General features: G+C 40.1%; 1 protein-coding gene across 2 annotated transcripts in view; it reads left to right on the top strand.

The window, feature by feature from the left end:
• Nucleotides 1-370: 370 nt before the first annotated feature.
• The window catches only part of SNX13 (sorting nexin 13), a 172,288-nt gene continuing 158,355 nt past the window's right edge, over nt 371-14,303 (top strand). The window contains exon 1 of one of the 2 annotated variants that reach the window (XM_006880270.1): nt 371-589. In XM_006880270.1, the coding sequence (XP_006880332.1) occupies nt 578-589 (12 nt within the window). In that variant the 5' untranslated portion in view covers nt 371-577. The remainder of the gene's footprint in view (nt 590-14,303) is intronic. The other variant, XM_006880269.1, reaches the window with a different exon arrangement.

The following is a 14,303-nucleotide window of genomic DNA, read 5'->3' as shown; positions in this document are numbered from 1 at the left end:
GAAAATGCAAGGGAGAAGTTTTTCTACGGGGCAGGTGTCGCCGCGTCCAGGGAATTTGCGAGGTCCGCAGCGCCAACAGCTGAAGGCTCTTCCAGTCTCACTCCTTCTCCCGGCCGACAGATCCCGGCGACAGGAAGTGGACGAGCATCTCTACCGGCGGCGTCCGCCAACTTCCAGTCTCCGTGGGCTCTCTCTGCTTTCTGGGAGCCCAAGTCGGCCTGGGCGGCCAGCGGCAGCGACCTCACCGTCCCCTTCCAGGGTGTCACCAGATATCCGCCTCCGTCTCTCCGCGCGCCGGCGCCATGGAGACGGTCACGAGACGCCGGCGGCCCCCGCGCCTGCCAATGGGAGCGCACGTCGTGGGGAGACGCGGACGTCGCTCTTCCAAGATGGCGGCGCGTCCGTCGCGAGCAGTCGGGCCGGGGGGAAGCCAGCGAAGCCGAGTAAAGCTGCCGCCCGGGAGAGGACTGAAGGAGTGTTTGCCGCCGTTGGCGGCGGCCCGGGCAGTTTTCGCTGCTGCTACGGCTGTTGCCATGCGGCGAGGCTAGGGAGGAGCTCACTTCCCCGGGATGTAATAATGTTAACAGAGGTAAGCGGTGACGGCGGCCAGTGTTTACCTGTGTAATGGGGAAAGGGAAGGGGCTGGCACCAACCCATGAACGAACATCACGTCTTCCTTCCGCGGTTCCGATCCTTTGCAGCGGGCCCCCGGGTCCGAGGAGCAGTGAGGATCCCACAAGTGCCCCCTGAGCAGGAGCTGTGCTGACTCAACAGAGTCCCACCGCCTCCAACTGCTTGTGCCTCGCCTTTCGCAGTTACCTATACCACTTGCTGTCGCCGCTGGCAGTGGTCTCTCCCACCTCGTAACTCCCTTCGTGATGTCCCCCTACGCTGTTTTGTGGCAGCGTTTGTCCCCCCTCGTTGTTGATGTTCCCTGTTCCATTACGATCTGCCTGACGTCTCTTTTCCTGGTCGCCGGCCTCCGGGGCCCTCCACCTCCTAGCTTGGCCAGCATCCTCAGTTTGATCGGCTAGCCTCATTTATTTCTCACCCTCAGCTTTCACGGCTTAGTAAAGTGGACCATTTTCATCAAGTTACACTTTGAGAGCCCAGCTATATCACTACTCCCATCCCCTTACCCTCCCCCCAAAATTCGGTCACCTTTCGCCTAAATTGTGGCGATCAGAAAGTTCATTTTTGGCACCTACGCTCTTGATTTGCGTTTGGCCCGCTTGCAGCACTCTGGAACAGGTTTTTTCCCCCTTGAACCTGAAATGGAAGTAGGGCAACTATGGCTAACCAATCAGTTTCTCTTTTCCAGCCCTTAAAGGCCATTGCACAAGCAGATTATTTTGAAGAAGTAGTGTATGCCTTTACTAGCAATACTCTAAGGGGGGGAAAAAAAATAAATCGGTACAACAAGATGCTTCACCCTGTCTTAACATATTTAAGTGTAGGAATACAGACACACATACACACACACAGGTGCCATTGAAGATAACTTCTGTAGCTTGTGGGTTTGATGAAATATTTTCTTAGATGTTCAATTTAAGTACCATGAGGTGTTCTGAAGTTAGCTGTCAAAGGCTGCTTTGGGTGCTTTTGTGGCACTGAAATGACTGACTATGTGCTTTGAATTGACCCATCGCTGGGTTAGATGGGAGGAGATTGCCCGTATTTCTTCGAAGGGAGCAGCTAGTGTATTTGAACTGCATACGTTTGATTAACAGCTCAATTTCTTAACCCCAAGCCATCAGAGCTTCCTTGAAATGATGATGTTGTGTTCCACCTAGTCAGAACTGATCCATAGCCGACCCTTCGGTGGGTTTTCAAAGACAGTAAATCATGTGGGAGGAAATTGCCCATCCTTCTCTCTTGGAGGAACTGGTGAATTCAGACCTCATGACTTTAGAGTTGACAACGCAGCTCCTTACCCACTTGTGCTCTGCCCTTGTTTGAGAGAGTCATAACTAAGGACTTCTCTTCACAATTTGATTTTGAACTTTGAGGAACTTCATACTTTGGTGTTTGTACCTGTGAACAGATTTAGGCGTCAGTGACTGGTAAATATTTGTTAGTGATCTCAATTTTTGAAGCACCTGCTTCATAAGCAAACTACCTTAAGCAAATTGCTCCTCAAGCAATTTATTTTCTAACAGTTTTAATTTCATGTTTCCAAAGGGCGGTCTGGCGACCTGGTGCATAGGGATTTGCAGTGCCTACCCAAAGGTAAAAAGTTCTGTTCACCAGCTGTTTGTGGGAGAAAGGTCAGCAATCTCCTCCAGTGCTGTTTATAGCCTCTGAAAACCCACTGGAAGGTCAGCTATGAGTCGGTGCTGTAGCAGTTGAGTGACTGTGTTTCTAAATCTCAACAGTGATTTGTTTAGAGAGGAGATACATGCTTTATCAGTAACTTCAGTTCTTATTAGCAAAGCATAATATTTTAGGTGGTATTTTGATTAAATGTTAGCTGTAAAAGTTTGCTTTGTGGGTTTTTGAGGGACTGAAATGTAATTGGCTCATAATTGACCCTTCACGCAGGCTTTGAGAGGCTGTAAACCGAATGGAGTAGCTTACCTGTGTTTCTCCTGGTAAGACCTGGTGGATTCCAACCACAGACCTTTGGGTTGACCGTACATCTTTTTACAACTAGGCCTTCAGAGCTTCCTGAAATGAGTATAGGAATTGATTTTCTTGGGAACTGGGAAGAAATCTCATTTGGATGTGTGAGGAAAAAACAGTGGTAGATGACTGACATCTCCCCAACATGAAACCTGCAGCCATCAATCTGATTCTGACCTGTAGCATTTTTTTTGACACATTTTATTGTCAGCTATCTCTACACAATATGTTGTAAGGAGGTACCAGTCCTTGGAGAGGGTCATCATGCTTGGGAGGGTGGAGGGACAGCGCAAGAGAGGAAGACCCTCAATGAGATTGACTCAGTGACTGGGGCAGTGGGCGTAGGTGTGTCAGAGACAATAAGGTTTATTCAGGATAGAGCAGGGTTCAGAGCTGTTGTACATAGGGTCACTATGAGTCGCAGTCGACTAGATGGCACATAACAACAACAACATTCCACACAGGTAGAAAAAGCACACAAAACAAAAATGCACAGCTCAGTGCTTTATCAGTGTTTCTATTTAAGCAATAAGTATGAAGTACTTAATCGTCTTATGAACCCATAATACAGTTAAGGAAACCTAATGAGCATTCCTAATCTGTTGTATTTGGTTAAAAATCAACTCATACAACTGATAACAAAAACTTGACTTCTGCAAGTTACTTTTTATCCACATCTAACAGCACCTTTTTATCAAATAAAAAAGTGTTCTTTACTAGTCTATTCTTGATTTTTTTAAAATCATTTTTTGAATCTTTTGTGATGATCATTATTTCATCTTTTCTCTACTAATGCAGTGACTTAACTGATTGTTAAAGGTTATAGTTACCTTTTGTCCCTGAGATAAACTCATCTTGATTGTGATATTGATGTATCAGTAGATTCTCTCTGCTAGTAGTTGAGGAGCTCTGGTGGCCTAGTGGCAAGAAGCTGACCTAAAATCCCGAAGGCATACAGTTTGAATCCACCAGCTGCTCTGTGGGAGAAGGATGGTTAGTCTACTCTTGTGTGATTAACTGCGTCTGAAAACATGTTGGAGGGTTAGCTGTGGGCCATTTCCGACTCTATGTTACTTAACAACAACTGTGTGTTTGTGTGTGTGTATTTATATATATGTGTATTTATCTGCTTAACAACTATGTACTTGGGAGAGATTAGTGTGCAATTTGTTTCTTTTAGAAAAGTTTCATTAGATTTTAGCTTCCCTATTAATCCTGGCTGTGTTAAAGGAATTGGGACATTTTCCTTCCTTTTCTGTTCTTTAAACAAAATCATCTCATTAAAAGTTATGTTGTTCCTTAAATTTTTGGAAGTCTAGACTTAATACAGTTCTCTGGGCCTAGTGATTTCTTTTTTCCAAAAAAAGTTTATAATTATAGTTTTAATTTTTTTAGTAGAGATGGAATGTTGTTGTTGTGTTGTCCAGTTGGAACCCACCCATATGTGATCCTCCAGTAGGTTTTGAGAGGCAGTAAATCACATGTGAAGAGATTGCCCAGCCTTCTCCCACAGAGCAGCTGGTGAATTTGAATCATGTGCCCTGAGATTGCTTTGAAAAGTTTCAAATTACAGATTTCATTTATTTAGTAGAGATAGGTCTAATAAAATGTCTCTGTTCTGTTTCTAGTGATTTGTTTCTCTGTGAATTTCTGTTTTTCCTCCATTGCTCCCACTCAGTGGCTTAAAGTTGTTCCTGAATTATCTAATGAACATATTAATGTCTATAGGTCTGTAATGAAATTCGCTGTTACTGGATTTGATATCGAGTGTCTTTTCTGTTACCACTTGAGTCCAGTTCATCAAACCTTTTAAAGTTTTAATACTTTCTCATGAATTCATTAGTGACTGCTAGTAAAATGGTAATGTCTTTATATTGAGATATGGACGTTCTTCTGTCTGTATTATAGTTTGTCACATTTTATTGTTAGCTTTCTAAGGAAAAAACCTTAGAATTTTCCGTGAAAATTCTAAAAAAATAAATCAACTAGTGTACTTCAATGCTTTGAGTATTGTGTACATTATACTATTTTTAAGTGAGTGAGCCAGGGTTCTGACCTCAGCGGTCCTTGTTGAACTTGTTTGCCTAACCACTATACTGGGTTGTACCTCCTAGGTAAAACCCACACTAAATGTACTTGGATTTTATAAATGACTTTTAGTAGTTGGACAAAGATACTAAAACCCAGAGACATGTGAAGTCAACTAAAGTGGTGAAGCTAAAACTTGAATACTGTCTCTTGAATATATAACCTTGACCATTCCATTTGGGTCCTTCTGAAGAGTTGTTGGTTTGATGTAGTAATGGAGGTCTGGTGGCCAAGTGTTAAGAAATTGCACTGTAATCCCAGGGTCATGAGAGTCGAATCCCTCAGCTGCTTTGCAAGAGGATGGGCAGGCTCCTCACGTGCGGTTTACTGCCTCTGAAAATCCACAACAATAACAGTTCGATTGGTAGACTTTTTAAAAAAAATTCTACTTCCTTGTTTGTATATTGTCAGTAGTTAGCGGAAAATACCATTATATGGGAAGGATTTTTGCCTTACCTTAATTTTTTAGTTATTTCGTTAAAAAAAACAAGCTTTTTATTATTATTATTATTTTTGTGTGAGTGTACCGTCAAATCAGATCTGACTGGTACAGGAGAAGATTGTCCCTCCTTCCTCAGCAGAGCATCTGGTGGATTCAAACCGTGCAACTCTGGGATTGTAGTTGCATCTCCTTGCCACTAGGCCACCAGAGCTCCAAAAACAAACAAACAAACAAACAAACACCACCACCAAGCTTTAGCAGTAGTTTGTATAAAATTTACTCAACTGCTCTTTCTTTCAGTACTAATTTGCACCAGGTTTTTATTTGTAGTAGTTGTATTTTATTTTTGTTGTTTTTGTTGTGTACCTTTGAGTCAGAACCAACCCATAGTTGACCCTCCAGTGGATTTTCTGAGGCAGAAAACTGCCAGGGAGGAGATTGCCCATCCTTCTCACCTAGAGCAGCTGGTTGATTCTCATGAAGTGCCTTTGGGATTACAGTGCAGATTTTTACCACGAGGCCACCAGAGTCTAAAAATATGTATTAGTAAACTGTGATGTGAAAGATTTTCCAGTTCTTTAGATTAGTTTCAACAAGCATTTGCCATGTTCATGAATTGTTTCGTGAATATCTTATTCTGATTAGCTAAATGACAAAACTGAGGTTGAACAAGGTAAAGTAGCTTGCTTCAGAACATATAGGTGATGGAGCAAGGAATCACGTTGATGTCCTTTTATTCCAAATTATGTTTCCTTTTTATGGGTCATCGTTAATTGTTTCGGTAGCTGTATCATCAATACATCCTTTTTAGTTACTTTTACAAAAAAATAATTGCATAATACATAATTGTAAGGATAAATATTCACAAGAAGTTCTTTGCAATTTTGCATTTTGTCAAAATAGACCTTTAACTGACAACTTTTCAGAAATGAGAAGCTATACAGATGATCAGTTGAGGACTATGTTAAGCTGAAAGGGAATATTACTCAATTGAGTAAACCAGCATCTCCAGTGAACTTTGGAACTTGTGAAATATGATAGAGTAATGTGAATTGAAAATATAGCTCAAGGAGTTTTTCTAGACTGATAAAAAAAAAGCTTATTCTCAATTTAAACTTTTTGGCTTTGATTTGTATTATTATTCTATATACAATTGACTAGAATACTTGACAACTATATATATTTATGTCGTGTGCTCTTTCCATAGAAGAATAGATTTTTTTAAAAAAAAATACTCAATTGTTATTTTTTTTTCTGCCTTCGTATTGTCTTTTGTCCTTTTTAGGACTTTCTACTCTTAATGTTATTCATATATTTGATGACAGTTTTTCATTATACTGGAAAATAGTTAATACTCACACTTCTTAAATAACACTAAAATTCTATATATCAGAATTAATTGGGGAATGGAATGTTTCTTAAGAGTTTGCATGAATGAATAGACAGTTTTAGTAAATAAGAATAAAATGTGCTGTTTGTCCTGGAGAGGGTTAAATCGGGTGGCTCCTTGGAGGCAAGGATTCTGAGGCTCCGTCAAACATACTTTGGACATGTAGTGAGGAGAGACCGGTCCTTAGAGAGGACATCATGCTTGGGAGGGTGGAGGGACAGCGCAGGAGAGGAAGGCTCTCTATGAGGTGGATTGATTTAGTGACTGGGGTAATTGGGATGGGAGTGTCAGAGACAGTGCGATTGGCACAGGACAGAGCGGAGTTTAGGGCTGTTGTACGTAGGGTCGCTATGAGTCACAGGCGACTCGACGGCACATAACAACAACAACAACAACAACAACATGTGTCAGAAAGCTGGACAATGATTAGGGATGTTAGAAGCAGAATTGATGCTTTAGAGGTGTGGTGCTGGAGAAGAGTATTAAATATACATTGCTCTGCTAGAAGAACAAACAGGTTCGTCTGGGAGAGGGTAAAACCAGGCTGCTTCTTGGAGGAAAGGATTTTGAAGCTTCATCCAACGTACTTTGGGCATCTTGCACAGAGGGCCAGTAATTGGAGGGGGACGTCATGCTTGGAAGGGTGGAGGAAGTGCAGCAGAGGAAGACCCTTGATGCAGCAGAGGAAGACCCTTGATGAGATGGATTCATTCAGTGACTGGGGTAATGAATGAAGGTTGGTGTGTCAGAGATGTTAAGCTTGGCCCAGAATAGAAAAGGTTTCAGAGCTGTTGTACATAGGGTCACTATGAGTCGTAATCAACTCCACATAACAAATATTTTAAACTTATTATTTCAAAATCTTTTAGGATTATTGTTGTTGTGTACCATCGAGTCTGAAATGACCCATAGCTGACCCACCTCTGGTGGGTTTTCAGAGGCAGTTAATCAAACAAGAGGAGATTGCCCATCCTTCTCACACATTAGGATTATTATTCTGAGCATTTACTATTACAAATAACTGATATTATAGAATAGGACAATATGCTGAATTTGTTTCATTGTAGTGGAATAATCTGGAGGCTATTTTTGCATTAAAATTAATTATCAGGCTGTTATCACATGCACTTTAATAGTGAATAAAAATTATGGTTACTTTTACTTACCACTTTTGAGTATGTGAAGTGAAGAATTAAGGGAACAATAAATAAAAATGTTTCGCTGTTATTTTCTGATTTTATTCTTTAATGTTAATTTTGAGGTTAGTACAGATAAGATCAATGCCAACTAGTTTTTTACAAGTGTTTTGCTAGTAATTGTTAAAAGAGTGAAAGGTTTTGTGAGTCAAACTTGGAGGATATTTTCTTAAAGGAAGTGAAGTAGATTTGGTCTCTGGAGCACTTTCTTTAAAGGTGTGATAGAGTTTATCTAACATGGAGACTTCTTTGTTACATGTATATTTATTGTTGCTAAGAGTATTATAAAATTTCTGGTTTTGTATATTATTAACAGCTTAGATATAGGCTGAGAATTTTCGGGACTCTTTTTGAAAAACATGCACACAACAGAGAGATTCTTACACATAATAAGTGCTTAGTCAGTAAAAAATAATGACATTGATTAATGTGCAGTGAAAATATATGGTATGGTTTAAATTAAAGAAGTCATTTCTTTAATTATTAATTACTGATAACACAAGATTACTAACCACATCAAGAACCATAGATACATTGGTTTTCAGAGAATGGTATGAGAATTTTGTAGATGATCTAGAATAAGTTGGGCAGGCTACTTCTACATACAGTATTGTTTACCATTTTTTTTTGACAAGTCAAGTTGAATATCTTCATCCTTTTCCAGAAACTTTGAAGGGCCTTAGAGTTGCTTGTTTCCATTGATTATAATTTTTCAAAGTTTATAAATAAACTATGTTTATTAAGTAGTTAGTCTCACTATTTTTTATTAACCTGGCTGATGTATACCTGCCCTCCTGATCAATTACCTAGTTACTATCAATGTGTCTAGTTGACAGAACTTTAAAAAAAATGGCAAATATATGTATTATTAGTTAAATCTTTAACTTTATCTCAGATAAATATAAATCTTCCATTAAATGTTTAAAAATAGTTTTTAGATGTTTATAATGGTCCCTAAGATTTGTAAATAGGGAGATACCAATATTTAAGAGAAGCTTTCAGATGAGTTGCCACAAAGTTTGTTGACCGATTTTCCATTGAAATAGATAAAGGAGGGAGCTCTGGTGGCCTAGCGGCAAGAAGCTGGGCTGCAATCCTGAAGGCGTGAGGTTCGAGTTCACCAGATGCTCTGCTGGAGAAAGGAGGGGCAATCGGATCCAATTTGATGGTGTATACACACACACACACACACAAATAATAAAATATTAAAAAAAAGAAATAGATAAAGGATGATTGTTTTAGCTTGTTTACCATATGTGTTGTATGTTTGTAATCAAAATTGTTTGCACATTAATTTCTACAAAATAATAAAATTACGTTTGTGGAAATGTGAGGAAATTTAGGAGTGTGTGTAGGAAGTGAGAAATTTGTTAATTCGGAGATTTAAAACTTCAGTTTGTGCATCCTAGATTCACTGAAAAGACTTTAACTCAATATAATAACTGCTAACTATGCATAGATTTTTGCATATTATAAAGAATGCTTTGTATTTAATCATATTTATAGACGTGTGATTCTTAGTTGTGATTAGTGCTGTTGTTTAGCTGGAATAAAAACAAAGTAAGGAGTAAAGAATATAAGAGGATATTTGAAATAAGAATATTAATGTAGGTGAAATCAGCTACACTAAGTTAGCTCAGTAATCATGGAAAAATAAGAGGGTGCACGGCTTTCTTGATGGGAAAGAAAATGAATCCTGTCATGGGAAAAAGTTTCAGGAGGAAGCCATTTGATGACAAAGCAAATTTATAGCTTTTCTTGAGGATCTAGCTTTTTAATTTGTACTTTGGAGTTTTGTGGTTTAACATACCACTAAATGTCTCTTATTTGATGATAATCAATAATCAACTTTGTATTTCAGTGTCATGTTTAATTTTAATAATACAGTGCCTTCAATATTTGTGAGACAGAGAACTTGAATTAAAGTAAGTGAAATACCTCTTAAAGGTGTGTAATGTTTAAAAAGTAGTTGATACAGAGTGTACGTAGGATTGATTATGGTGATGCGTACTATGTAAACAAATTATATACTTTCTTACATGTAACCTATATGCCATACTAATAATGGATGAGTTGCAACCTTATGGAAATTGTTTGAACTTGCCAAGTTTTAGGGGTTTCGTGTGTAAAATTGCAGTATGATGGCACCTTCCTAGCTACTTTCATGAGCACAATTGCTGAAACATTTACCTGCTCTCCAGCAAGTGGCTTGAACCTTGCAGCCATTTCGTGGGGGAGTGATGAAGCATTTTGCTTTGATAAAAATATACCGTTTTGGTAGTCATAGGTGGCCGTTCAGCTCTGCACTATTGTGTCCATATTAGTTGAAATAGACTCAGTGCAGTTAATTTAGTTTGTGGTTTAACTTCTTACACTTAACAGACTCACAGTTGACCCGCCAGTGGATTTTCAGAGGCTATAAATTGTGTGGGAGGAGATTGTCCATCTTTGTCCCATCGAGTCACTGTATTTGAACTGCCAGAGAGCTGCCACCTCTGATGTAAGCTGGGCAACTTCTATGGACTATGCCATCAAAGTAATCCTCACCCTCTACTTATTTTCTGTGTGTGTGTGTTATTTTTGTGATCCCCCCCATATTACTTTGGAATTCACATAATAAGGACACACTTCTTTATAAACTGTCAATCATAATACACATATTAGTAGATAATAATATTGTTGTTGTTGTTGTTATGTGCCGTCGAGTCGCCTGCGACTCATAGCGACCCTATGTACAACAGCCCTAAACTCTGCTCTGTCCTGTGCCAATCACACTGTCTCTGATACTCCCATCCCAATTAACCCAGTCACTGAATCAATCCACCTCATAGAGGGCCTTCCTCTCCTGCGCCGTCCCTCTACCCTCCCAAGCATGAGGTCCCTCTCCAAGGACCGGTCTCTCCTCACTACATGTCTGAAGTAAGTTAGACGGAGCCTCAGAATCCTTGCCTCCAAGGAGCCACCCGGTTTAACCCTCTCCAGGACAAATCTATTTGTTTTCCTAGCAGTACATGGTATTCTCAGTACTCTTCTCCAGCACTACAGCTCAAAGGCATCAGTTCTCCTTCTATCCTCCGTGGTCATTGTCCAACTCTCTGATGCATAACAGGTGATTGCGAAGACTATGGCCTGTATCAGACGCACCTTAGTCTCCAGAGAGACACCACTGCTCTTCAACACTTTGGAGAGGTCCCTAACAGCAGACTTTCCCATGGCAATGCGCCTTTTAATTTCCTGGCTGCTGGTGCCAAGACTGTTGACTATGGAGCCAAGCAAACTAAAGCTGTGTACAATCTCAATCTCTTCACCATCCATCCTGATGCTGCCAATTGGTCCAGTGGTGAGAATCGTTGTCTTCTTGACATTGAGCCTCAATCCATCTTGCAGGCTGCAGTCCTTTACACTCTGCAGCAGGTGCTTCAGGTCCTCCTCACTTTCAGCAAGCAGGGTTGTGTCATCCGCATAACGCAGATTGTTGATAAATCGTCCACCAATCCTGACCCCACATTTCTCCTCATAGAGCCCAGCCTCCCGGATAATCTGTTCTGCATATAGGTTGAAGAGGTATGGAGATAGGATGCATCCCTGGCGTACGCCCTTCCCAATTTTGAACCATGCAGTGTTCCCTTGCTCTGTTCTGACGACTGCCTCCTTGTCCAAGTATAAGTTTCGCATTAGAACGATCAAGTGTTCTGGGATTCCCATTCTTCTCAGAGTCAGCCACAGTTTGTTATGATCTACACAGTCAAATGCCTTTGCATAGTCAATGAAGCACAGATAGACATTCCTCTGGTATTCCCTGCTTTCAGCCAAGATCCATCTAACATCAGCTACAATATCTCTAGTGCCACGACCCCTTCTGAAACCAGCCTGGACTTCTGGTAGTTCTCTGTTATCTTTGTAAAAATGCTATAGTTTGTCTTAATATGAATTCATGCCCTGGGCTCTTTCTGATCTCATTGTCTTTTCAGCAGGTAACGAGTTGTGCTAAGGGAGGCACTTCTGGTCTGCCAATTGCTCTGAGGGAGAAAGATAGGAAATCTCCTCCTGTGTGATTTACTGCCTCTGAAAACTCACTGGAGGATCAGCTTTGAGTCACTTCCAACTTGATAGCACGCAACAACAGGAACAATTTTTAGAAATAGATCCCTAAGCCTTTCTTCCTGGTCTTAGTCTTGAAGCTCTGCTGAAATTCACCCACCTAGGTGGCTGCTGATGTTTTCAAGTACTATTAACCTAACTTCTAGTGTCAGAGCGACACATTAACCACTGTAGGATAATATACTGATCTGACAGGTGGGTGGTGGTATTTGGGTGTTAGGCAAGTGCTGATTTCTACTGTTGCATTGGGAGTCAGACCAGAAGGCTATCCTCAGAAAATACCTCTTACTAGCAGGACTTGACTTAGCTCTTTGGCAGTTTGACCGTCACTTAACATTGAAACCTCTTGTAGAATAAAAACTAATAATAATGAGAGCTTAAAGGATGAAAAATAAAGAGGAAGGCATGTTTGGAGTGTGTAATTAAAAGGTAAATGTGCCTTGGATCACTTTACAACTTCTGGTACAGCTGTTAGTTTGGATGAAATAAAAGCTTTAAGCTTTAAATAAGTTTCTCTCCGCAGCTGAGGACCAACCCATCAGTAAGTCCTATATTTGTTCCAGGATACTTCACAGTTAGACGAGGGAAAAACGAGGAAATAAGAAAGATGAAAAAGTAACCGGTGATTCTCTTCCCCCCCCCCCCCAAAAAGGGCTTAGTTCTCTTTGTTGTTGTGTTCTATTGAGTTGAAACCAATACGTAGCCGACCCTCCAGCAGGTCTTTAGAGTTAGTTAATTGCATGGGAGGAGATTGCCATTCTTCTGCAGAGCAGCTCGTGCAATAAAACGGAATTATTTTTAGAGACCCCTATAATATTTTATCCAGTGATCCTGCTGAATTCTTTTTCTGGAAGAAAGCAATAGACACGTGCGCACCTGTGTGTGTGTGTGTGTGTGTGTGTGTGTGTGTGTGTGTCTGTGTAGCACTGCCAACCGAAAGGCACTCAGTTATAATCCATCTTTGATGCTAAATTGTTATTGTTATGTTCCATTTAGTTGCATATAACTCAAAGGGACCCTGTGAAGAACAGATCTGAACCATGTTCTATTCTGTGCTATCCTCAGCACCTGTTACATACTTGAGCCCATTGATGCAGTCACTGTGTCAGTTCATCTTGTTGAGGGTATTCCTCTCTTTTGTTGTCACTCCACCTTTCCAAATATTATGTCCCTTTCTGAGGAATTGCTCCTCCTAACAACATGCCCAAAGTGTGTGAGATGAAGCTTTTTGTAATCCTTGCCTCTAAGGAGCAATATGGCTTAACTTTGTCCGTGACATAGCTGTTTGTTTGTTTGGCAGTCCACGGGATATTTAGTACTCTTCTCTAACACCAGAACTCAAAGGCATCAGTTCTTATTCTGTCATCTTTATTCATGATTCACCTCTCAGATGCATAGCAAGTAATTTAAAAGACCATGGCTTAAATTTGGTGCGCCATAGTTTTCAAAGTGGCATGAGAGAGTTTTTCTTACTTTACTATAGACTTTCCCAGTATAATACATCTTTTGTTTTCTTGACTGCTGGTGCCCGGGGTGGTGATTGTGGACCCAAGCAAGATGAAATCGTTGACAGTTTCCGTCTTTTTCTCTGTCATGATGTTGCCTGTCAGCCCAGGGGTGAAGATTTTTGTCTTGATGTTGAGCTGAAATCCATACTGAAAGCTGGAGTCTTTGATCTTGTGCAGCAAAGTGTTTCAAGTCCTCACCACTTTGAGCAAGCAAGGTTTTGTAATCTTACAAAGCTTGATTAGCTTTTTTTATAAAGTTGATTATAAAGTTGATTAGATGTCTTCCTATCCTTATGCCACCTTTTTCGTCATAAAGTTCAGCTTATTTGAATGATTTGCTCAGTTATACATATTGGACAGGAATGGGGAAAGGATACAGACCTGATAAACACTTTTTTTGAATTTAAAACCAGGTAGTTATGTTTGGACAGCCACTTCTTGGTGCAGGTATGGGTTTTGTCTAAGTATGATTAGATGTTCTGGGATTTCCATTCTTCTCAGTGTTAACCATACTTTGTTGTTCTGACCTCAGTAAGTTTATGTTGATTGAATGTAAACTAGTCATTACAGTAAAATTAACGTAAAAGAGAAAAATTGCAGAGATAAAATTGTCGATGATAAATTTATCTTAATATAGACACTGTAATTGCATATTGTATTTGGAATTAGTACATGAAGTGAAGAGAATAGTTAGGAATGCCATTTTGTCTTAATTTTTTTCCATAGGGAAAATTGGATTGTTATTATGTACCGTTACATCAGCCACATCTCATAGTGACATTATGTACAACATATCAGAAACTTGCATCATCCTCACCATTTGTGACACCCTTGACCCATTTTTAATAGTAACTTTGTCAGTTCATCTTGGTGAGGATCTTCCTTTCTTTTCTGATCTTTGATGTTTCTCAGCATGAGGAGTGCATTGTTCACAGTCGTTCTTTTGGCAGTCCATG

This window comes from Elephantulus edwardii, unplaced genomic scaffold (assembly GCF_000299155.1).
Source record: "Elephantulus edwardii isolate Elephantulus edwardi_28Jun2011 unplaced genomic scaffold, EleEdw1.0 scaffold00007, whole genome shotgun sequence".
Classification (NCBI taxonomy): domain Eukaryota; kingdom Metazoa; phylum Chordata; class Mammalia; order Macroscelidea; family Macroscelididae; genus Elephantulus; species Elephantulus edwardii.
This window is presented reverse-complemented; position numbering and strand designations above follow the sequence as displayed.